This window comes from Macaca nemestrina, chromosome 8, assembly GCF_043159975.1.
Source record: "Macaca nemestrina isolate mMacNem1 chromosome 8, mMacNem.hap1, whole genome shotgun sequence".
Lineage (NCBI taxonomy): Eukaryota > Metazoa > Chordata > Mammalia > Primates > Cercopithecidae > Macaca > Macaca nemestrina.
In genome coordinates, this window is record NC_092132.1 from 127,872,558 (window position 1) to 127,897,368 (window position 24,811).

The 24,811-nt window shown below is 49.5% G+C and overlaps 1 protein-coding gene across 2 annotated transcripts in view; it reads right to left on the reverse strand.

Moving 5' to 3' along the window:
* The window catches only part of LOC105482028 (dihydropyrimidinase like 2), a 146,178-nt gene that overhangs the window by 68,187 nt on the left and 53,180 nt on the right, over positions 1–24,811 (reverse strand). The window contains exons 1-3 of one of the 2 annotated variants that reach the window (XM_011741888.2): positions 12,721–13,075; positions 8,973–9,061; positions 7,054–7,238 (exon numbers count right to left, since the gene is read on the reverse strand). In XM_011741888.2, coding sequence (XP_011740190.1) covers positions 7,054–7,238; positions 8,973–9,061; positions 12,721–12,759 — 313 coding nt within the window. In that variant the 5' untranslated portion in view covers positions 12,760–13,075. Of the gene's footprint in view, positions 1–7,053; positions 7,239–8,972; positions 9,062–12,720; positions 13,076–24,811 lie in introns of those variants that run through there. The other variant, XM_011741887.3, reaches the window with a different exon arrangement.

Sequence of the window (24,811 nt, forward strand, 5' to 3'; positions counted from 1 at the left end):
TCCTGGCTCCAGCTGTCAATCAGGCCAGCAGGATCAACAGGAAGTTCCCAATAGTCTGTACGACCCAGCTCTAGGGCAAGTCAGACGACCCAAGCACTGGGAAACACTCAGTGCTGCGACTCTCCAGGCTCCATGTGCAACACCCATAGGCAGAGTCAGAACTGGGATGAGGGCACCTGAAGGGGTGGAAGATCACCACCCCAGTGAGTCAGGCTCATTTCCAGCACCGTAACTGCCAGCTCCCAGGGCCCGGCAGGGGCAAGAAACCCTGGGATATTATGAAAACTGCCACAATGTCCATGAAACAGGGTCTAGACACCCACTCGGGGATGCCCTTGCTTCTGGAAGGGCCTAGAAGTCCCTAGCCCCCACAGGCCTACCCAGCCTACCTGGCTAGCCCAACCCAATGACTCCCTTCATGAGAAAAGCATTTGGTAAAGTGTGCGTGCTGGACCTTTGGGAAGAGCTGTGCTATCTCTCAGGATGCTCCGTCATTCCTCCTCTGCACTGCACCAGGCATTAGGAGATCCCTCCGCTCTGCTCAGTGCCAGGCATTAGATCAGCCCAAACTATGCCAAGGGAGCGGATGGATTCTTCCAGTCCTGCCATTGAAGGCCGAGATTCACACAGTGACACCTGAGTGGACCCAGGCCCCCAGCATCTACCTGCAGAGGGCACCCGTGTCCTCAGGAGAAATGTGTGACTTCAACCATGTGGGGACTGAGGGGACGAGGGGAAGAGCCCAGAGAACCAGCCCACACCAATGGCCCACTGGATAACGTGGCTTTCTAATCGCCAGGCCACAGGCAGATTTTGTGGCAACAAGTTTGGTCCTGGACTTTGAAACTTGGGTCTGATGTGGTCAGGCGTTTTTGTAAACACTTTCTAACCCAAGTCAAATGAGTGCTGCAAAGGGAATAATCAAAGTATCAATTACAGACACATCCATATTACAGTGTGTGCATGGGTTCACACATGTGTACTCGCCATAAGGAGGGAGCAACCCAAATGCCACATGGATGAACAAATGACAAGCCGTGGATGTACCGCAGTGACACTCAGGAGCCACGTCCCTTCAGGAAGCCACCTCGCCTTCCTCCCAGCCCTCCTGCCTCCATGGGGAGGCTCACTGGGAAGAGCTGGGACAAGCCCAAGGCCCTTGGGGGAATGACTGCTGGGTCCACCGTGGTGTCGGGATCATGTGATTTCTCCATGTTGTGACCCTCTGTACTTGGAGAGCAGGCTCTCTCGCAAGAGGACCAATGAGAGAGCTACTGTTCCCATCCCCTTCTAAAGAACAGCCCGGACAGAGGGAGCTGTCCCATCCAGAACCACAGACCATGCCTGGGCTCTGGGCCTCCCCTTCCTGCCACCCTCCCCCACCACGGCCAGAGCTGACCACAGGGACTCAGGGAGCTGGGGCTGCAGAGGGAGCCACTGCTGAGCAAGCGGCTGCTTCCACCAGGGTGAACACAGTCCACACTGGATACCTAAACCCTCCTCCCTCTTCGTGACACTAAGTCTCTTGGCATCACTCAGAGGAAGCAGGAAATCAAGTCTCATTAGTGTATTCATTCATTCATTCATTCATTCATTCATTCATTCACTCATTCATTCACCCATGGGCATTAGCAGAGTGACTCTGAGGAGTGAGGCTGCCCAGGCGGCAGGGAATAGGAAAATGTAGGAGACAGAGGGGCCCTTGACTGAACCACATGCAAGGCTGAATGCCACCTGGGCTGTGGGATAAAAGCCCAACATTTGCGAAGGGGCTACACAGCAGCCACACATCACAGGAGGAGATCAGTGAATGGGGAGCACCCAGGCTGGGCCACCAAGGGTGACGGAGCTTCTAGAGGTAGGGAAAGAAAGGGAGGGCATCCCTGGCTGAGATGACAACGCAAGTCTGGGCTGGGGCAGCAGGAATAGGCCATGTCGCGGAGGGCTCTGATACTTGGGCTGATTCTCTGAGCAAGAGGGAGTCACTAAAGGCCTCAGAGGAAGAAGGCAGCACAACGAAAGCTGCGCCAGAAAAACAGCCTGGTGAGAGGCAGGAGGTGGGGGATAGACAGCGAGACTCCTCAGAGGATCAGGGCCAAAATCCAGGAAGAGGTGACAAAAGTCAAATCTGTGTGGGTAAGGGAATGAGTGCAAGAGATAACACAGAGACGAAAGCAACTTGAGGCAGCACGAGGACATGAAGATGCCAGGGTGACTCTGCAGATACCGCCAGCACGACCTCGAAGGAGCCCTCTCCAGGACTGGGCACTGGAAAAGTGGCAGGGAGCAGACAGGGAGTCCGACTGGGGACAGTTGGATGGAGGTGCCTGATGCACATCCAGGGAACCACAGCCAAAGGAGAAGTGACAAGGCTGGTGGTCAGGAGGGAGGGCCCCTTCCAGCCCTGCGGCGGCAGCACCTCCCCTCCTCCTCCCTGCTAGAGTCCAATCCCCATCTCCGCTGTGCGGTGCTGCCCGGGGACCAGGGAGCCTGCTGGGTGTGTTGTGCCTGAGGGTGCACATCCTCTAGGAAAAGCCTAGAGTTCAGATGAGCAGAAATGACATTTAGAACAGTGGTTCCCAAGCCCTGGAGATCCAAAGTGTGCAGATCCAGCATGGACCCCTAAAAGTCATGCTTTCAAACAGCTCCCCAAGCACCAGATTCAAATACAGGGTCACAGGCCCCACCAGCAGATTTGCTACTTTAACCAGGTAAGGTGAGACCCAGGACGTGTAATGTTTCAAGATGCAGCCCATAGAAGCAACACACAAAGCACACAGTCCACCAGCCATGCCCGGACAGCGCCCGCTCTCAGTGAATGCTCAGGCCAAGCCCTCCAGCAGCTGGGGCCTGTTTCTCGGGCTGCGCGGGGGAGAATAGAGCTCAGTGTACAAGAGATGGGACGGTGCCAGTATCCACCAAGGATGAAATGACAATAGCTACCACATGGGAGTGCTCACTACTGGGCAGATGCTGTTGTGGTGCCACCACAGTCCACCTCTGTCAAAACTTGTCCCATTTTGCAGATGAGGCCACTGAGGCTGAGAACAAAGGTGGCCCATGGCAAGCATCGAGGCCAGAGCTACAGGTGTATGTTCCACACCTGGCCAACTGCACCGACGCACAGGGTAAGTGTTGGCAAGTCGTGTCTGTCCCTCTGGCCTCAGTCTTCCCCTCTATAAAACAGCGGTAACTGTTCCCAGCTGCTTGCTGGAAACTCTGGGATCCTAAACTCAAATGACCATGAAGGCCCTGGGAAGCCCGCAGGGTTTTCCCCAAGCAGCAGTGCGGCTGCCCCCGCAAGCCCTCAGTCGGTCTGGATGCCGCCTGCAGGGTATGTCTGCCGTCTCTACCCACCCACCACTGGGTGGAAAGGGCAAAGGACGTTCCCACTGCTCCACACTGAGTCCTCCTCATAAAGATCTCATTGTGTGATTCTCAATAGCAGGCTCTGTTTAATGGCAATAATATTATCTTCTGCTGCTGACATGCCATCTCCTTTTTTAAACTGAGAATATTTGGCTGTGTTTTCCTTTACATGCAGCGCCATTTCAGACAGAAAGGAGCCTCCAGGGCCTGTGACCTGGGAAATGCAGAGCCAGCAGGGAGGCAGGTGAGGATTTACCTGTGAGGGCAGGTGACATGGTGACATGGTCTGGAGAAGGCCAGGGGATGGAGTGCCCAGGGGTGGGGCCGGGGGCAGTTGGGAGGAAGAGGGAGACTCTTGTACCAATTCACTTCAATTGTTTATTTTAGCAAGCAGCAGTGGGCCTGTGAAGTTTCCAAAGTGCCCTAAGCATTTCTTTCTGGACTCAATACATTAAGTCAAAGAAAGCAGCAGGTCATATGTGCCAATGAAGTGGTATTAAGCTATTTCTCTTTGCAAGGCCTCCTTCTCTGTGAAGCAAATCTCAGGACTCACTCACTGAAAGCAATGCAGAACGTATGACCAGCAAACAGAAAAAGGAAAATTCCTCACTTCCTCATCGGTATTATTACCATTCCCTCCCCCGGGGAAAGGCAGGCTAGCAGAAATTCTACAGGGGTCAGTAACCATAGGTGGTTATTTGTAAGAGTAGTTAGTACTTTTCCCAGACTACAGAAGCAATGGCATTTGGGGGTCACAATGCTAACCATACACTGCCCCCTCTGATGACTTTCATTCCTTGAGGTTCGCTCATTGGATGCCCCATTCTATCGCCGGATTGCATCACACAGCCTCCGTGCAAATGCCATAGCATTCTGGCCAAGGAAGCAGAGCAGGCGGTCAGACTCGTCACTCCTCCTTCTGGACCACCTGCCCATAAGGCCATCTGCTGACTCTTCCGAGCTCCCTGGGCCAGGTGCGGCACTCAGAGGGGGATGTCCCTCGTCCCTAAACAGAAGGAACCCATCTGGATGAATGGAAAGAAGGCCACAGCCGCTGAGGGGGAAGAGAAATTCAGGGTGGTGGCAAGAAGGCGATGCTTCTGTGGTAGCGAAGGGAAGGCAGGAAAGAGTCAAAAACAAGAGCGGGGGCCAAAGCACGGGGCAAGCGTGTGGAGGGAAGAGGCAGATCCAGGAACGCAGGACAGGAGATGGTGGGCTGAGGGGTTCTTTCCAGCAAGTGTGAGAGAAAACAGGGCCTTTCTGTATCTGCTGAGCAAAGTGTACTTGATTAGAGGCAAATCTCTCTGAGTTTCAGTGAATGAGTTTCAGTGAATGGACGAATGTAGGGGGCTGGAAAGGACTTCCAGGGTCACCTAGTGCAAATCCCTCACTGCAGACGCACAGCTACAGCATGGAGTAGGGTAGTGACTCAAGGTCACACAGCAAGTCAGTGTCGGAAGGGGGCCAGCACTCCAGACTCCTAACTCCTGGCTGGGGGCATTTCCCTCTCCAATGATAGATGACACTGACCATTCGCGCGATAATTTTTTCGTTTTTTTTTTTTTTGAGATGGAATCTCATTCTATTGCTCAGGATAGAGTGCAGTGGTGCACTTTCAGCTCACTGCAAGCTCCGCCTCCCGGGTTCAAAGATTCTTCTGCCTCAGCCTCCCGAGTAGCTGGGACTCGAGGAGCACGCCACCATGCCTGGCTAATTTTTGTATTTGTAGTAGATTCGCCATATTGGCTAGGCTAGGCTCAAACTCCTGACCTCAAGTGATCCACCCGCCTCGGCCTCCCAAAGTGCTGGAATTACAGGCATGAACCACAGCGTCCTGCCAGAGAAATATTGTTTTTAATGGCTTATTGACTCTTTGTGACCAATCCAGGGGCCTGCAGGGTCTCCCTGTGAACTCCAAACCGAGGCAGATGATCACCCTGATTAGGCCTTCCCAGCTGACACCCAAACAGTCTAAGCTTCTCTAAGTTCAAGTGTTTCTCCACAGCCCGCCCTGGAGGAGAGGCAGAAACGCCCACAGGTGCCAGTGATTCCCCAGCAACTGACAAGGTGCAGGCTCTGTTCTCCCCAGGTGAGAACGAAAGGTCCCCCCAACATCCCTGGAAAATGGCACCCACTAGGTTAGAGGGCAACGTATGCAGCAAGACACAAGTCACAAGGCTTACACTTGGAGGCTTTTCTCAGTGGTGCCAAGAAAGCTGAAACAGGAGAGGGTTGTTCCTGATGCTTCAGACCCTGAAGACCAGGACAGAGAGAACGCCAGAGGGTGAGTTGTGATTTAAAATGCAGGGGAATTCAGACTAGGAGGGGATGGCAGGGCAACATTCCTCTAGCTCAGGCAAGATAGAAAAGAAGCTTCCAGATAGACCCCAAAACCACATGCAAAAAGACCACCACTAGGAAAAATAACCAGTAAGAAAGGTTTTTCTATAGCAGAAATAGCTAAGTTCTTTCTACTCAGACCCTCTTCTGAACTGAACTGCTAGCTTTTCATATATGACGGACTCCATGTTGACTTTCACTCTTGGATGCAATCCTTTTTTTAAAAAATATGTATCTGATGGGCCACTGTGCAGCTTGCCCACCTCCTCAAAAACAAAATGACATTTGTCAAAAGGACAATCAGTGGGCATGCTGGAATCTGGCAGTTCACAAGCAAACTCTTAATATTATGTGTGCTGTGTCACAGTGCTGTAAATACAGTTCAGATTTGGTTTAACAAAAAGCACAAAGCAGCCAGGCACGGTGGCTCACGCCTGTAATCCCAGCACTTTGGGAGTCCAAGGCGGGGAGATCACCTGAGGTCAAGAGTTCGAGACCAGCCTGACCAACATGGAGAAACCCCGTCTCTACTAAAAATACAAAATTATCCAGGCGTAGTGGTGCATGCCTATAGTCCCAGCTACTCGGGTAGCTGAGGCAGGAGAATCACTTGAACCCGGGAGGGGGAGGTTGCAGTGAGCCCAGATCGCGCCACTGCACTCCAGCATGGGCAACAAGAGCAAAACTCCGTATCAAAAAACAAACAAAAAAAAGCACAAAGTCCTTGGAGCAATACGTAAGGGGCACCCAACTGTGGGTTCCAGTAATTTTCGTATCTAAAAGACAATTATTATCTGGGGGTTCCCCTCCAGGCAGGGCTGTCCAATTCCTTTTATGTTAAACCCAGCCTAGAGAGTATCGCCTCCATTTGATTTTCATATCAGAGGAATAGGAGTTCCTGCTTCAACATTTCATTATTTGCATCCCATCCTCATTCTACAAAGAAGCGCTCTTAGGAATTTTTCTAAAAATCACAATCAAATACTTATGCTCAATGGCTTAAAGTTGGTGGCGCTGAAGATGACTTCAAATGCCGTGTTTTCAAAACCACATTTTGGGGTCAAGAAAGACAAAAGTCCACATGGAGAGAAAGCAAGAAGCCATTCATCTTATCAAAACTCCTTAGAACCATACTCTCCAGTTCAATGGGAGAACTTACAATTTGACAGAAAATGAGCATAAATAAATAAGACAAATGGTTAACACATCCTCACCCCCTTATTTGGTAGATTGAACTGTGGCTCAGGACAGCAAGTTTTGGAAGAAGAGAATCAAACAGCACAGACTTATTTGCAAACTCTCACACTTCCTAAGTACTGCAATGATGATTTTTAAACTTCTTACTAATCATGGTGGTTCCCCCAGCCAGGGCCGCCTTGGTTCCTTGGAAGAAATCATCAGCAGACGTCATTCCCTGGTCAGGCATCTGGAAACGAGTGTGGACGTCAATTCCTCCGGGGATCACCATCCGGGAGTGGGCCTCGATGGTCTTCACCCCTCCTGGCACAATCAGATTTTCTCCTATTTGCCTAAATAAACAGGGTTGGTGATAAGGGTTGTAAATGAATCGTGGACTCAAATGGGATCTGACAGTTACTTTCACTAACCTATAAACTATCCTCCGCTCTGTGCTGTGAGCTTTTCAGATCATTGTCATGATTCATAATAAAAACACTATATACTCCTATCCCCCAGCAAGAGGCAATGCAGAGTATACTAGAACGCAAAAGTTAAATAAGGCACCAGAGGCCCCACTCAAAGACGTTTTGTTCCCAAGAAACCCCCCAAGATCAAATGATAACAAGGGCCCAGGGTATTTCTAAAAACTGTCATTAAACTTTCTTTACAACATCTGCAATTGAGCTAATTATCCTATAGCAAGTTTCTCCAGACCTGGCTATACTTTGCAAACATTTATTTTTATCATATCCTTTTCACCAGAGGGAAAATAGGGGTGGAAGGGTGAGGTAGAACAAAACAAAGCAAAAAAAAAAAAAAACAAGTGAACACTATGATTGCAATGATTTAAAATTTTGGAAGCGTGTGTTCAGTTATTCAGATAATGAAAAAGCTAACAGCTGAAATATAATTTAAAAAGGCAGAAAAATGAATATTCATTATGTTGGGGGACATGATTCAGTTTCAATTTTTAAAAAATATTTTTACATCGTTCTACCAATTTTTTAAAAAGCAGAATTAATCTAGGAGAAGTCGATAAAGTTCTAGAACAAATTAGTGATGAGTAAAAATAGCACACAGGCCTGCACACTTCTGGGCCAGTGTCGTTCTACCAGACCAGATCGTGCCGTCTTATAATTGGGGGAAAATGGAACATGAAAGTCATGGCATTTGAGAGCCTGCAGCTGAGACTGTCACAGCAAACACACATGGAAAAAACATTAAACGTGGAAATGTTAAAATCTATTTTAGGTTCGTAAATCTGGGTGTGAGCTCCCAGGCCACTCCAGTTTTCCACTCCTCTGGACTGGTTTAAAGCTATCCCTTGATGAATGCTGCTTATTTAAAAGCTGTCACTGGCTGCAGTGTTTGTCTTTAAACAGATGTGCTATTTCTTCAGAGCCCAGGGAGCTGCCCCAGTAGGAAGGGCAGGAGGATACTGGGATGAACTCAGCTTCCTTAACCCTCTGGCGTCCAAAAATACCCAAACTCAGGAACTGCCCTGTTGCTTCTCCTCTGTAACACTAACACAATAAACACAAGGGCAGTCTTATTTGCACTAGTTGCCACGTAGAATAAAACCTAAAATTCCCTCAGGATTTAGGCAGTAATTTGTCTGTATTACTTGGTAATTAACTTGGTGTCTTTCTTTGGCCCCTCCAACTTGGATTCTTGATGAAGAAAGCAGACGTGCTATCTTAATAGAGGAGACTGTCTTTCACGTTTGCATTCTTTGGGCAATCCAACCCAAACAACTACATTCTAGGAAAACCTTTAATACATTCAACATATCACAAACCAAGTATTTGAGCTGGCAACAAAAAGATATCATATCACCTCAGTTAAAAATAGTAAATTACATAATACATAATGCAATGGGTGTACATTAATTGTTGCTTTGAATTCCCTAAATGTGAGTTTTCAAATTCACTAATTACCACCAATCAAAACCCATTTAAAACAGATACTAAGTTGGTCACTCTCTGATGTTCCTGAAGTTTGATACTATGGATGCTAATGGTAGCTAATACTTGGAAAGCCTGGAAAGTGTTCAAATACATCTGTATATCATGAGTTACACTTACTTGATCAACCCATCTTCCATGTATATGTCTGCATAGAACGACTGGTCATCATTAACAATTTTACCTCCTTTGATCAGAAGACGATCGCTCTGAAACAAAGAGGCAGTAAGGTCACAACACGTAACTGACCTGTGAGAAACAGGTGCTAAGATATGTGAGTTAAGGATACATTGTCACTATTCAAAAGTGATGTTCAAAATAAGCCCATTTTGGAAAGGTTCAGTGACAAAGGTAAGCCTATATGTGGCAACATATTCATCACCTGATGAGTCAGAACACACAGGGAAAGCTTATCCTAGATAAACGAACCATCTATTTCAATTAGACATTGAACTCCAAAGAAAAAAAAAAAAAGCAGTGAAAATTATTTCATATAAAGAAGATAGGGCCGGGCGCAGTAGCTCACACCTGTAATCCCAGCACTTGGGAAGGCCGAGGTGGGCGGATCACCTGAGGTCGGGAGTTTGAGACCAGTCTGGCCAACATGGTGAAACCCCATCTCTACTAAAAATACAAAAACTGGGCTGGACGTGGTGGTGGGCACCTGTAATCCAGCTACTTGGGAGGCTGAGGCAGGAGAATTGCTTGAAGCAGCAAGCAGCAGGCAGAGGTTGTAGTGAACCGAGATCACATCATTGCACTCCAGCCTGGGTTACACAGCAAGACTCCAGCTCAAAAAAAAAAAAAAAAAATAGTACTTTTTAAAATGGGTTTTGGCTAAACCTCAATTTAAAAACAAACAAACAAACAAAAAACACCCACATATAGGAAGGCCATGTCTTGGATAGACTGCGTCAAGCACAATTGACCAAAAAGTCTGCTGTCACAGGATATACCACACAAACACACTGGATTCAACCACAGCAAGGTTTCCATTCAGTCTGTCCTTTATATTTGCATTTATCTTTGAGGTAAATCACAGGAAGTATAGCAAAAAGGGAGGGAAAAGACTACAAAAAATACGCCATTTATGCCATTTTAACTAGGCTGTTAAGAAAAAGGTAAACTCCCATGAGTAAGTACATGAGATAGCAAATTCTAAGATGCAATGCACTACAGATTGCTGATGCACTTATATTTTAACCGGTGATATTTATGCAAAAAAAAAAAAAAAGGACAAGCAGCAGATAAAGGCTGAGAATGTGACAGAAATGCTACATTATGACTCATCGTTATTGCAAATGCTAGCAAATGGAAGGGAATGCTAGCACTGCGTGTTCAGTAAATATGCACCTGTATTATCCAGAATGGGCTTAAACCTTGCAAGCTGAACCATACATTGCCCTTTTAATTTAATTAAAGAATTTAATTCTTTTGGCAATAGTTAACTCAAAATTCAGTTACGAAACAATATTCTCGGCAAGTGCTATCTCTCTTTAGCAGTTACCAAGAAAAGGAAATCATAGAAAATCTTTAAAAAAGAGATAAGCTACTAGAGAGCAAGGGGAAAAGATAATTTTACACAAACACACACACCTTAGTTCATAAAGTATTTATTGTCTCTCTAACATACTGAAAACCAGTAAGATCATTTTAATTTTGTACACTGCAGGGTCCTTGATCCTGACGTAGACTTTGGAAAGCCAAGGGAGAACAGCCAACAATAATTCCTGCACCTGTATAAGGTAAGTGTAAAGACCTTTACAAAGCCCTGCCGTACACATCATGCCATCAGAGCCTCGAAAGAAGTCTGTGAGGTGGATGTGTCTATTCCCATGACACATAAGGAAACTGAGGCTCAGAGAGGTTAGGCCACTTGCCCAGGTCACCCAAACCAGTGCACTTGTCCTCTGTTTACAATGATCTCCACCTCCCTCCCAGACCTCTAAGCTTCCATGGAATAAATATCACCTGGAAGGCAAGGAGAGGCCTCACCCTTCACCTCCTGCCTCCACAGTCACTGTGGTACCTGCACCAGTCATCACTGCGAATACCCCGAGCCAACATGATGCCAAGAAAAAAAGTGAAACACCACACCCCCGTTCACTCTAGTGCCTTCCAGAAGGCTCTTACATAAGAGGCTGCCAGTGGTGAGGGAGGGAGGAATACCATGCTATAGGTCCTATGATAATGCAACCAGATTTTTTAAAGGATGGGGGGGGCGCTCTTTAAAAAAAAAAAAAAGTCTTGTTGATTGTTTGCTTTTTTTTTTTTTTCTCCCCACACTGTCAAAATGAAGCTGCCTGTTCATTCACGAAGACAGCAAATTATTTGAGGCTTGCTGCAAATCTGCTCTCCATCCTCCCTCCCCAGAGTCACCACTCCTTCCTTCAGCGCAGTGAACACACAAGGGTGGGTGCCCCGTGCCCGGCCCTTTGGGATCTTGGGTCTTTTACCTTCAAGAAGCAGCTAGCGCCCTTCTTCAGCTCATCCTAGAAAATCCTCCGAGCACACGCCCCCTCCCCTATGCATTTGCTCTCCTTCTCTCTCCTGCGGATGGGTGTGCCCTTGTGCTCGAAGAGGAAGCCGGGGTGCCCATGGCTAAAGAGAAAACCAGAGCCAAAGCGCGTCCCTATATCCAGCCCTAAAAACACATCCTGACTGTTTTAAAAGACTCTTTCGATCTCTGCCTCAGTCCTGGGTTCTACCCGGGAATCAGCTGGCCGGTTGCGATTGCACATCCTTATATAACAATGAATTTCCCTGGCGTTCCCCCGTCCCTGGGATTTCACTGGGGATGGAAAGAATAGGACGAACGAATTTTTCCAGGAAAAGATGGGGAGAGGGGCGGGAGCAGGGGAGAGGTGGGAGCAAGACCGGTGCTGATCTCTGAGGCATCGCTAACCGCACAGACATTTTCCCCGTGGTTTGCAAACCAACAAGTCCAGGCCCCAGCACCGCGCCGAGCCCTCCGGCCGCCGCGATCATTGTCTGGCCGGGGCCGGGCCATCTGCTCCCGCGTCGCGCAGCGCCATTAGCGCCCGGCCGCTCGCCGCGGTCCCCGCGCCCACCCTGCAGCCCGCTTTGTATGCGCCAACACGGACGCCTCCTGGGCGGCAGAAGGGGCGGAAAAGGGACGCGAAAACGAGCCCGAATCCCCGCCAGGGCCCCGGCCCCGAACTACAGAGCGAGAAAACCGGGGACGGCACTCAAAACCGGTTCCCGGCCAACAAGAAGCCCCCGCCTGGCCCCCCGCCTTCCTCCTCTGCTCATCACTTCGTCCCTGTTTTTCCTTCCCGTTTCCACACCATTCCGGTACACCCTGCCCTTTTCAGCATCCCTCTGCTGTCATTACGCCTTCGGGCTCAAATCCGCTCCTTTTTCCAAGGACCTGGAGAAGGCTCCAGAAAGCCCTTTTTGGGAGGGGGCGGAAGACCCGGGGAGGATCCAAGTCCCTATCTCCCCACCGCTGCTGGAGGAGTCCAGCCTCGCAGCACGCAGCCCAGAGAACAATATCCGAGCTCCAGGCATGCATATTCAATCTGGCATCCATTTGCTTGCACCCCGCAGGCCGGCGCTGCAGCATCTCTCACTGACAATAAAAGATAGACCGGGTCTGGCGCGCTACCTAAGGCTACCTTCGTGCACTCGCGCTCCTGTTTAATGGCTTGCAAACGATGCGACTTCTAATCCTGGATCACTGCATCTCCCACAACCACCACCACCATCACCATCGACTCCGTTAGCAACAGAAAGAAAAAGAAAAGTTCGGTCCCTCTCCTTTCCCCTCCTTTTTAAAAATTCCTTAGACCTTCTGTGCTACAAAAGGTGACTGGCCGACCGCAGATTTCCCAAGTACCAAACTCACCGTGATGCGTGGAATATTTTTCTTCCCCTGATAAGACATCTCTCTCCTGGGAAAAAATTAATTTCAAGAGGGCAGCTTTAAGGCAAAAACTGCCGGGAAGGGGACTCGGGTTTATTTTTGTTGTTGTTTTTTTTTTCCTTTGCAAGATTGAAAAAGGTGCAACCGCTTAGCTGGTCTTGCTATTAGGAAATTTCAAGAACGTAAGGGATGAATGCAATCCTCTGTCTCTCTTTCTTCCTCTCCTCCAACACAGCCCCAGCTAGGGCGGAAAAAAAAAAGAGAGAGAGAGAGAGGGAGAGAGAGAAACAGGAGGGAAGGGGGTGGAAATAAACTACAGCAATAAAAGCCTCGGTTCAAGTCGGCCACCGTGGCGCATGCGCCGCCAGCCACTCCCTTTCCTCTCAGGCAAAAGCCATCCGCTTCGAGAGAGACGAGCAGCGATTGGCCGCGATCCTGGAATATGTAAATTTGGGCCGGTGGGGCGGGGCGCGGCGCGAGAGCGCGAAATGCGGCAGTGAGCGGCCGGGGGCGGCAGGCGGCGCGGGCGCCCGCGCGGGGAGCGCGCCTTTCGCGCGCTTTCTTCGGGCCGGGGCGGTGGGGACCGGGTTTGGCGTCGGCCCCAGACGCTCCTGGGCCACGCGGGGACAATGGAGGGATGGTCGTCGCGGCCAGGGGGAGGGGCGGGACCCCGAGACGGCGGGGCTTCGGGGCGGCACGCACTCGCCCGCGCGCGCCCCGGTGCTTGCCCGCCCGCGCGCCAATCCGCGGCGGCCGCCGCGGCAGCCCCGCGTGGGGTGACTGCGCCGAGCCAATGGCTTCGCTGGCGGCAAGCGCGCGACTGCACCGCCGGCCGGCGCCGCGCGGCCCGGGAGGGCGCCCGGGCCCTCCTCCCCCGCCGTTGCTGGCGCTGAGCTCCCCTGGCCCCCGCCCTGGCTGGGCTGAGGACTCGAACGGCGGCGGGCGGGAACCAGGCGGGGAGGGCCCGGCCACGCCCGGCCCTGGAGAGGGCGGCTGCACCCGGGAGCGTCCGGGCCCGGCTCCTGGGGGCGGGGAATGGGCGCGGGCCGAGGGGAGGCTGCAGAGACGGGATCTGGCCCGCATGGAGGCGCCGGGCTGCAGGATATGAGAGCCCTGAGGAAACCCTTCCAACTCCGAGCCGGGAAGGAGGCATCCGGGGAAGGCTGCGGGATATGGGAAACTCCGCCCTGAAACATCCTTTTGTGCCTTCCGGCCGCGAGGAACTTAGTGGGGCGGAGGAGTGGGGAGCAGCAGCAGCCCGCCGAGGCCGAGGTGGCCGGATGTGGGCCCTGTGCGCCCGCTTTACAGTCACGGCCACCTCGGCCCCCGGCGGGGTGCGTGGGGGCGCAGGGCATTTTGCTGGTGCCTGCAGCGCTGTCGGGGGCAGCTGCTGGCATCCCAGCGCCCCGGGGGCCTGAGGGTTTACCGGGCGAATGGCTGGACCCCACACCGCACCGTGAGGCAGACAGTAGGAGATGAGCTGTGGAGGAGCAAGAAAGGAAGATTTTATATCCCACAGGAAAGGGAAACTGAGTCTTGGGGAAAACCTACTGAATCGGAGTTAAAACCAAGAGTGTCCTGACTGCCCAGGCAGAGCCTAGTCACTTTAAAAGGCACTCAAGGCCCCTTCGTGGCCATAGCAGTTGAGCAGGCCTGGGACCCCTTAGCTTTGCCTGTCCAAGCCATGCTGGGATGCTCTAACTTGGGGGTCCCTGGGAAAGAAAAACGCTGATCCAATTGATCCTCAGGAATCTACCAGGGCCAACCCCCGTGGGAGGTTGCCCTGGCAGGTAGAATAACTACAACATCTGGACCAGCCCTCGTAGCTCTCAGGCTTCTCTGCTTGAGGTCAAAGGATACATGGAATCCCTACGTAATCCAAGCCATGGGCGGGGGAGGTGGGGGGAGAAAGAATATGTAATTGGCTCACACCTGCTCAGCAAAGCTTAGCTAGAAAAATCCGGAATAATTCGGGCTGCTGTGGGCCTGACTTCCAATCTTTATGCCCTTCACCACCTTAGCCACCTTAGGGGAATGTCCGTCCTTCCCGACTCAGAGAAGGTATAAAATTCTCCTTTTCAGTCCTATATCTCTAAAAATCTGAAGTCCCAGAAAGGAGCTGTAGGGCACTCAGAAAGTTTCACCGCTGGTTAATTCAAGTTCAATTTAGCCGTGCACCTGAAGGAGAAAGTGAAGCACTTCCCCCTCCAGCAATCTGATATGCCGCAAGCAAGGTGAGATGATGTCGGCAAGTATTGCCGTCAATTGGTAATGGTTAAAGTCAAGTGTCTGAGAAAGCTTAAAATATGCCTTTCTACTTGTCAAAAACCAACAGTCAGTCCCTGCTTTGCTGCTGACGGCAGTGGAGAGGAGTGTCCTATTAGCTCACAAAAATACTACTTGGCAAGGGAGTAAATAACGAGACTCAAATTAATTTAAAACAAAGTAACCTCTAATTATATTGTTTGTATTCTTGTATTCCCTACCGCCATCCGCGTTGTTTAAGCTTAATGGATTTAAATATATCTTGTTATTTACCAGTTTGCCATTGAATCGTTTGTTTTGTGATAAAAAGCTTCCAAGAGCTTCTGTGTCTGTCTCATTGGCTTCAGTTCTATAGCCATTGCTATGAGGTTTAGTCCATGATAATTGACGTTTCCACTCGTAAATATCTAAAAATGTAAGGTATAAACTGATTTGTCTGTTCTGACTAGAGCCTAAGAGAGTATTTGGCACATAAAAGATACCAAACAAATGGTTTAAAATGACCAAGGAAGAGAACTGTCTGCAACCTGCGTTTCTTAACCATATTTACTGTTCAATGCAATGAGGAAAAGTAAAAAAGGGCCAGGGAGAATTTTCCACCTACTTTGCACTGATGAAGGTGGAGAAAAAAAAAAAAAACCACAGATAAACAGGCCTCACACTTTTACTTCAGAGATCCTTGTAAGAATTAAATGAGAGGCTGGGCACAGTAGCTCACACCTGTAATCCCACACTTTGGGACGCCAAGGCAGGCAGATCAGTTGAGCTCAGGAGTTGGAGACCAGCCTCAGCAACATGGAGAAACCCCGTCTCTACAAAAAATACAAATATTAGAGACCAGCCTGGCCAACATGGAGAAACCCCATCTCTACTAAAAATACAAAAATCAGTCGGGCATGGTGGCAGGGGCCTGTAATCCCAGCCATTCAGGAGGCTGAGGCAGGAGAATCACTTGAATCCAGGAAGCAGAGGTTGCAGTGAGCCAAGATCGCGTCATTGCACTTCAGCCTGGGCAACAAGAGCGAAACTCCATCTCAAAAAAAAAAAAAAAACGATAACTAAATTAGCCAGGCGTAGTGATGGGCACCTGTGGTCCCAGCTACTGGGGGCAGGGGAAGGTTGGGCTGAGGCAGAAGGATCAGTTGAGCCTGGGAGGCCGAGGCTGCAATAAGCCATGATCGTGCCACTGCACTCCAGCTTGGGTGACAGAGTGAGACCTTGTCTAAATAAATAAATAAATAGTTTCTTATACGTTCTCTAGAAAAACACTCAATGAAAATTTCCTGTAAAATTACGAATCATTATTTGTGAATCTAATATTCGTACCTTTTCTCAAGCGTGACTTTTCTGAATTTTTAAACATTGAATGCATGCCAAACATGAGAAAGCAATGTAAAATTGCCCGTTGCGCAATCACAGCCCCTTCCCAAACCTCCGCTTTCCCATACTTTTCTCCTGGCAGCAGGAAAGAGCCAGATGTGGTACCTAAATGAGACAATGGTTTAGTGAAATGGTAACATCCCGAGCATTCTGCATGGTCTGCAGGAAGGGAGGACCTGCCTGAGCAGATCCGTGAGTGGGAAGAATGTGTTTTAACCAGGTGCTGTTTCAGAGTCTGACCCCTGTCTTCTCCGCAGCTTCAACTCCTCTCCCTGGGCACTTACTCTGTCCCCATGCTCAGTGGGTGCACGCACACAATGTCAGAGCAAACTTCTCACTGCCCCTGAAAACAGTGTGCCGTCCCTAATCTACATCTTGCCCTAAGCCGTTCTTTTCCCTTCCCTCCCTCTAAAACAACTGAAATGTCACCTTGTCTATGAAGTTTTCCCCATCCTGCCCCTGCAGCCTTGAGCACTGCTTCCTGTGTTCAGCCCTACTATAACACCATCACTCTGTAATGACTTGCCCAATTCTTCCATCAGGCCATGACTTCTAGAAGCAAAGAGCTCCCTCTTCTTCCAGCCACCAGCACACTGCCTGGTCTCTGGCAGGTGCCCTTCACATTTGGTGCATAAATAAGTGCTGTCATTGCTATGACGAAGACAAAAGGTTCTTACACCAAGGTGAGTTTTAATGTCAAAAAAAAAAAAAAAAATCCCCAATGCAAGCAAGCCTTTCCCTTAGGACTATCACTTTTTTTTTTTTTTTTTTTGAGGTGGAGTCTCACTCTGTCACCCTGGCTGGAGTGCAGTTGCATGATCTCGGCTTATTGCAACCTCTGCCTCCCAGGTTCAAGTGATTCTCCTGCCTCAGCCTCCCAAGTATCTGGGATCACAGGTGTCCACCACCACACCCCGCTAATATTTGTAATTTTAACAGAGCTGGGGTTTCACCATGTTGGCCGGGCTGGTCTCAAACTCCTGACCTCAGGTGATCCGCCCACCTCAGTCTCCCAAAGTGCTGGGATTACAGGCATGAGCCACCGCACCCAGTCAGGAATATCACTTTGTCAGGCCTTCCTTCTTGGCAGCCTCCCCTTCTCCAAGCCCCTGAAACTCCAGGAGGACCTAATGTTATTATTAACAGCTTATTAACAAAACTGCTGTGTATGGCCAAGCCTGGTAGAACACAGGGAGACAGCACCCAATGCTAAATGAATGTCGGAGTCATACAAGGTGTCTCTAGTAATTTTTTCTCCATTTCTGAAACTGTCCTTTACTCCATCCTCCATTATTCTTTGTATATACATCCCTGTGTGATCCCATTCATCGCAGTAAACCATCTACACGATATGATCCTCACTGACACCATAACTAGGTGAGTGTGATTTTTCTTCCATTCAAGGTTTGAGCTCACGGGGAAGAAAAACGTTCAAAATCTTACTCACTCCTGGCCAGGCGCGGTAGCTCATGCCTGTAATCCCAACACTTGGGAGGCTGAGGTGGGCAGATCACCTGAGATCAGGAGTTCGAGACCAGCCTGGCCAACATGGTGAAACCCCGTCTCTACTAAAAATACAAAAACTAGCCGGGAGTGGTAGGGGACACCTGTAATCCCAGCTACTCAGGAGGCTGAGGCTGGAGAATCACTTGAACCCTGGAAACAGAGGTTGCAGTGAGCTGAGATTATGCCACTGTACTCCAGTATGGGCAAAAAAGCGAGACTCCTTCTCAAAAACAAACAAAAAAGTCTTACTCATTCCTTATCCTTACAGAGGGCCTGACAAGGCTAGGGGCTCAGGCAGGACTGAATGCAGGGAGGGAAGTATGAGTGGAGGCACCCAGCCAGCCCTTTGCACATGTTCACATCATCCAAGCTCCAGGGAAGTGGGGCTGGGGAGATGCAGACATAACTCCAGTGCCCCAGGCGACTGTGCTGCTCTCAGTTCCTCAGCATCTGCCCGGAACGTGTTCCCTCCCTGACTAGCTCACCACTGCTCTTGGTTTCATGTTCCCCTTTAGGGAGCTAGAGTAGCCATTTCTGCTTCTGTGGCGCCCTGAGTTTCTGCGTTAGTGCAGTGTTCAGAATGTTACAGTGTAGGGGAACTCCAAAGCAGAAACTGCTGACAAAACAGAGCCCAGAGGTGGCAAAGAAAATCCCCATGCCCAGAGTGCTGCAATTGGATGCCAAGGGCTGTGGCCTCTAATGCAGCCTGCAGAGAAGGTTGAAATGAATGCGACAGTAAGGAGAAGCTGCTGGAATCCTTCTTTGCCAAAAACAAAGGGCATTGACTAGGACACTTGAGCTGGAAGTGATGCCTTCTTCACTGCAGATGGAATCAGGCAATGACGATCGTTTTCTTTGTGTGTGTAGCCCTGAAGGGGCAGAGACTGCGGATCAGATCAGAACCTGCCCACTGCCTTCCCCTGTGGCTGCCTCCTTTTAGCAGGGGTGACGGTGGTGACAAATGAGGGTCAGCAGTGACTGGCCCTCTGAAACAGATGCTGCTTTGGCTAGAACTGGACAGACTGCCGGCCAGCATGGGGGCTCTGCTAGGATCCTGAGGACACATCCTCCCTACAGGAAGACAAGAGGCTCATCTGTCCAAATCCTGCTGGACAAGAGGGCACAGAGGGAGCATGACTTCACAGAATCTAGTCGACTCGAGCTTTCTCCTCTTATCCCTAGTTAGTGCACACACCTCCTGAAGAACTCCTGCAATGCCCACCCTGCACCTCATTCTCTGGGTGACTACAGATTTTCCCTGGGGTCTTTCTATCCCTGACGGGGACAAAGGGCACCTCGCTCAGCCATCGTGCCTCAGGCCCGCCCTCTGGTGGCGAACGAGGAGTGTGCGTGTGGTCACCTGCGTGCTGGTCTCCAAGCCAGGGCAGGGCCTTGGAGATCACTTGTTTCTGTTGGAGTGCCCAAGTACCCCCCTCCGTCAGAATCACCCTGAACAGAACAGACAACCTGAACAGAATATCCGGAGGTAAGGTCCAGGAAGGTTTTTAAACTGGTCTACTTCTGGACACTTAGCGACAGATCCAGCCCACTCCACCCTCTATTTATAAAAGGAGGAAAACATGGACTAGGAGGAAGGGCTCACTCCCTACCCAGTGAGGGCTCCACTCACCACAGGGCATCACTGGTCTGCTGTTTGTCCAGTGGGAACATTATGAAAGAGTGGTAAATATTATCACTCTCGTTCCCCTTGTCTGCCTTCTGGAAACAGTACAATCTTCTAAAATATTGTTATGCTGTCAGTGAGGAGGAAATTAACATTTATTAAGCACCTGCCATGCTCTAGGCATGGCATTGAGTGCTTTAAATACATCTGCTTTAATCTTCTCCAAAATCCTACTGGGTAAATCTTCAGATCCTCATTTTACAGACGAGGAGAGAAAAGCACAAGGAAACCTCTTATTCCAGGCCCAGATTCTAATTTGGGTCTGTGTGACCCCAAAGCCCAAGGGGCTAATTCTTTTTTTTTTTTTTTTCCTTTTCTGAGACTGAATCTCACTCTGTTGCCCAGGCTGGAGTGCAGTGGCGTGATCTCAGCTCACTGCAACCTCTGCCTCCTGGGTTCAAGTGATTCTCATGCCTCAGCCTCTCAAGTAGCTGGGATTACAGGTGCCCACTACCACGCCCGGCTAATTTTTGTATTTTTGGTAGAGATGGGGTTTCACTATGTTGGCCAGGCTGGTCTCAAGATCAGGCCAGGTCACAGATCCTGACCTCGTGATCTGCCCGCCTCGGCCTCCCAAAGTGTTGGGATTACAGGCATGAACCACCGCACCTGGCCGAGGCTAGTTCTTTTAATGGTAAAGTGCTTGTTTAGTACAAACTGGGACCCCCCCTTGTGCAAGAAGTGGGCACAGGTGATCCGCTGTCTTTCTTTACTCCTTCCACTGTCCCCAGTCCACATTCCTTAGATGTTTCCCCTTCTCCTGAAATCAATTATCCATCTCTTTCTTTCCTCACCACCCAATGTAACTCAGTTTCACTTAGTGGCCCTGGCCCTCCCCTCATAGGAAACATGACAGATGAACATAAAGGTTTAATGAATGATAAACGCTCAATGTGCTACTCTGCTAAAAAGAGAAGACCCTGGTTAGTAGAATTTCAGACACCAAGCCAGGCTGCTCGCATAAATAAAATGCAAACTGTTTATCAAGTCTGCTGCGTGTGATCTTGCCCTTCTTTTTTAAATTTTTTACTTTTATTTTTAGTAGAGACAAGAGTCTCACTATGTTACCCATGGTGGTCTCAAACTCCTGGCCTCAAATGATCCTCCCAAAGTGCTGGGATTGCAGGTGTGAGCCACCGCGCCCGGCTGATCTTACCCTTCTGTGCTCTCCCAGCCCTATCCTGTGCTTCGTCCCCAAGCTCTCTCACGCCATAGCACACTGATCTCCTTCCTTTGCCTGCAGGGGCCCTTTGTTGCTGCTGTTCTCTCTTCTCCCATCTCTCCTTCTTGCCCATCCATCCCTGCTTCAGGGAGGCCCTCCGTGACCTCCCTCCTGATGCCAGCCCATGTATTCCTACTCTTCCCTGTCTCAACACTCTCTCTTTAATAGCAACAAGTATAATTTGGAAGTATGTTTGTGCATTTGTTTACTTGGGTATTTCCAGTCTGTCTCTACTTCTCAATTGCAAAGCCCCTAAGCCACCTAGTCCTCCACTCCACCTCGCAGTGACCACACAACACTCAACAAACAAGAGTTAAATGACAAATGAACAGGAGAACCTTTCTAAGGACATCTGTTCTTCAGCCCAGGTGACCGAGGCTTCATCTTCCACCTGTTGCGTCCCAGATATGTACCTGCCATTCTCTAATCCTGATTCATCCCAGGCTTTGGGTGTTTTTTGTTTTTGTTTTTTTGTTTTGTTTTGTTTTGTTTTGAGACAAGTTCTTGCCCTATCACCCAGGTTGGAGTGCAGTGGCATGAGCATAGCTCACTGCAGCCTCAAATTCCTGGGCTCCAGTGATCTGCCTCAGCCCCCTCTTGTAACTGGGACTACAGGCATGCATCACCATGCCTGGCTAAGTCTTTTTATCTTTTGTATAGACAGGGTCTTGCTATGTTGCCCAAGCTGGTCTGGAACTCTTGGGCTCAAGCGATCCTCCCGTCTCGGCCTCCCAAAGCAGTGGGATTACAGTTGTGAGCCCTCACACCTAGCGTTCACCCCAGGTTTTTAAAAGACCAGATGGTGAGGATTCACCTCACTGGATAAGGTCTCATGGCCTAGGTTCTAATGATCCACGGCAGAGCGTGCAGATTCCTTTTCTACTGGGATCTGTCCTTGGGAAGCATCAAGCCTCACATTCACAAAGCTCAGCTGTGCCTGGAGGTCCAATCATGATAACTGCAGCTGGGTTCCTCTTTTCAATCCGGCACTCAGGCTTGTACTCACCACAGCCAGAAAATATTGCAGATCCCCCTCAACTGAGCCCTCCTTGATTCAGAATCTGTGCCGATTCTGAAAAGGGCCAAGCAAAAGGGGTAACTATGAACTCTGAAAGTGTAAATAACATTTCAGGAGTTTTCATCCCTTAAAAGAACCTGCCACGATCGATGGACTGAAAACTGCTCACTCATCCAAAAACACGCCATAGCTCTTGGCCATTTGTCCATTTCGGTTCCCTAGAGGCCACTTTGGGGCAATTTATTAGCTTAGTCTGTGAATGCTTGAAAGTAGTCCATTTGGGTATTGTAAAGATTTAACAAAATTCTGACCTTTCCAGTAAATAAATTGGTCCTCTTTCTGCCCTCCTTACTCCCCCGCTCTGTTTGTTTTCAAGGAGTGAGAATTTATTACTGACCTTATGTGCCAGCCCTCAGGAGACCAAGGGGATCAGGAGGTGTTTACAAGTTCCCCATACACAGTCCCCTTCTTGTAGTACAATGCTGTAGAAAGAGAGGTCACAGATGAATGGCATGTGATGCTTTACCAATGCTTTACCAGCTCCACGCAAACGGTGCCCCTCTATCTAGGCTTGGGCTGGGGGCTCTCCACCCGCACAATGTCATCAACCCAACGACTGGTCTCCCTCCGGTTTCTGGGCACATCCATCGTCTCGAGAAACCAGCTAGAACTCTTCCTATCTTCCTATCAAGCAGATAAGGAAATCACTGGAAGAATAAGCAGCCAAATGCAGTTGTGCTGGGAATAACCATCAGTCTCATTTGTGGGCTTTACACTAAATTCTACATCTGTGGACAGTGTTTAACTCCTGTGGGCACTGCCAAACCAGTGGAGGAATGAGTGCCTGCATATGTCCCCTGGGGCTCAGGAGTTCTCTCTGTTTCTTCAGAGAATTAGAAATGGAGGTAGAATAGTAAAAAGGCCACTTTGGCCGGGTGCAGTGGCTCACACCTGTAATCCCAGCACTCTGGGAGGCCGAGATGGGCTGATCACAAGGTCAGGAGATCGAGACCATCCTGGCTAACACAGTGAAACCCTGTCTCTACTAAAAAATACAAAAAAAAATTAGCCAGGCATAGTGGCGGGCACCTGTAGTCCCAGTTACTGGGAGGCTGAGGCAGAAGAATGGCATGAACCTGGGAGGCGGAGCTGGCAGTGAGCTGAGATCACACCACTGCACTCCAGCCTGGGCAACAGAGCTAGACTCCGTCTTTAAAAAAAAAAAAAAAAAAGCCACTTTAAAAGGACAGGGCACTGATGGAAGAAAATAACACTGGAGCCTGGAGAGACTAAGTGGGAATTGATGCCCTTCATCTCTCCTCCTCTCCGTCTAAGGCCACTACCTCACCGGGGGCACCATCTTTGCATTCCCTGAGTGTGCCAGGCTGTTTGCGGCTCCACACTTGCGCTCACATGCCTGCCTCTCCGAGTGTACCCAGACCCTCTTGGACCCCTCACACCATCACTCCTCTCTGCAACCATTCCTTAGCCCTCAGGTCCAGCTGGCTGCTCCTTCTCTTATGCCCTCACTGGGGTCTGTACAGACTCTTGGCAGAGGGCCAAAGCAGTCTCCTGGACTATTTCCTTGTAGTGTCTCCTTCTCTTAGACAGTAAGCATCTTGAAGACAAAGACTATACTTTCTTTCTCTTCAGCACCCACCATATGGCCTTGCATGTAATAGGCAAACAAATTCTGAAAGGATGGATGGATGGATGGATGGATGGATGGATGGATGGATGGATGGCAGATTGGTGGGATGGATGGATGAATGGATAAGTGGGTGGGCAGATGGATAGATGGATGGATGGATGGATGGATGGATGGATGGATGGATGTTCATATGGATGGATGGATAATTGGATGGATGTGTAGGTGGATGGATGGATGGACAGATGGATGGATGGATGGATGGATGGATGGATGGATGGATGGATAAATAAATGGGTGGTGGATGGATAGATGGATGATGGATGGATGGATGCTTGCATAGATGGATAGACAGATGATGTGTGGATGGACAGGCGGGTGGATGGATGGATGGATGTTTGTATGCATGGATGGATAGGTGGGTGGGTTGGTGGATGGATGGATGGATGGATGGATGGATGGATGGATGGATGGATGGATGTGTGGGTGGACAAATGGATGGACGGATGGGTGAGTGGGTAGGTGGATAGATCGAGGGGTGGGTGGACGAATAGATGGATGATGATTGAATAGATGGATAGACAGATGATGAGTGGATGGATGGATGAAAAAGTGGATGGATAGAAGAGTGGATGGAACAGATGGATGATGGAAGGATGGACACTCAGGTAGATGGATAGACAGATGATGGGTGAATGGATAGACGGATGGGTGGGTAGGCAGGTGCACAATGGATAGATGAATAAACACATTACACAAATGTCCCCATTATAAAATGCAGTCACACTGGGACTGGAGTCTAACATAACGTTCCGAAGCACAAAATTTACAACCAGGTCCTGTCTTAGGCCTCATCCATTTAGTTAAAGTTTCTAGGAGGACTGTGGGTGGCTTCTTTTCTATTCTCTTTCTTCTCATCATCTACTCCTTTCCCTCCTGTCAAGCCTGTGAGAGGTTTGCCTTGAGGCTGTTGTCAGTGTCCTTACCTGCCCTTCAGTCCTATGAGCCCCACTGCTTTGTCAACCACCCTCTGTTCAGTTTGTAATCAAGTCCAAAGAGGACATGCGTGTCATAAGGCCCTATCGTCCAAGAGTTAGTATTAGGTATTTTCTCTTTGAGAAAATATGCAGCATTTCACAGTAAGCAACCGGGTAATTCCCTCAGGTTTAGAATCCCCTCCTTTCTCCTGCAGGGCCCCTTTGCGGGAGGGGGATCCTGTGATTTTTGTGTCTGAGCCCAGGCCCCTTCCAAGAGACATCAACCAGAGCCTGCTCATCCCCCAGGTCCTCCCCTAAGATTTGTCTGACTTCTCTGTACTCCATCTGTCCACCTAGCAAGGTCATTTCCAGA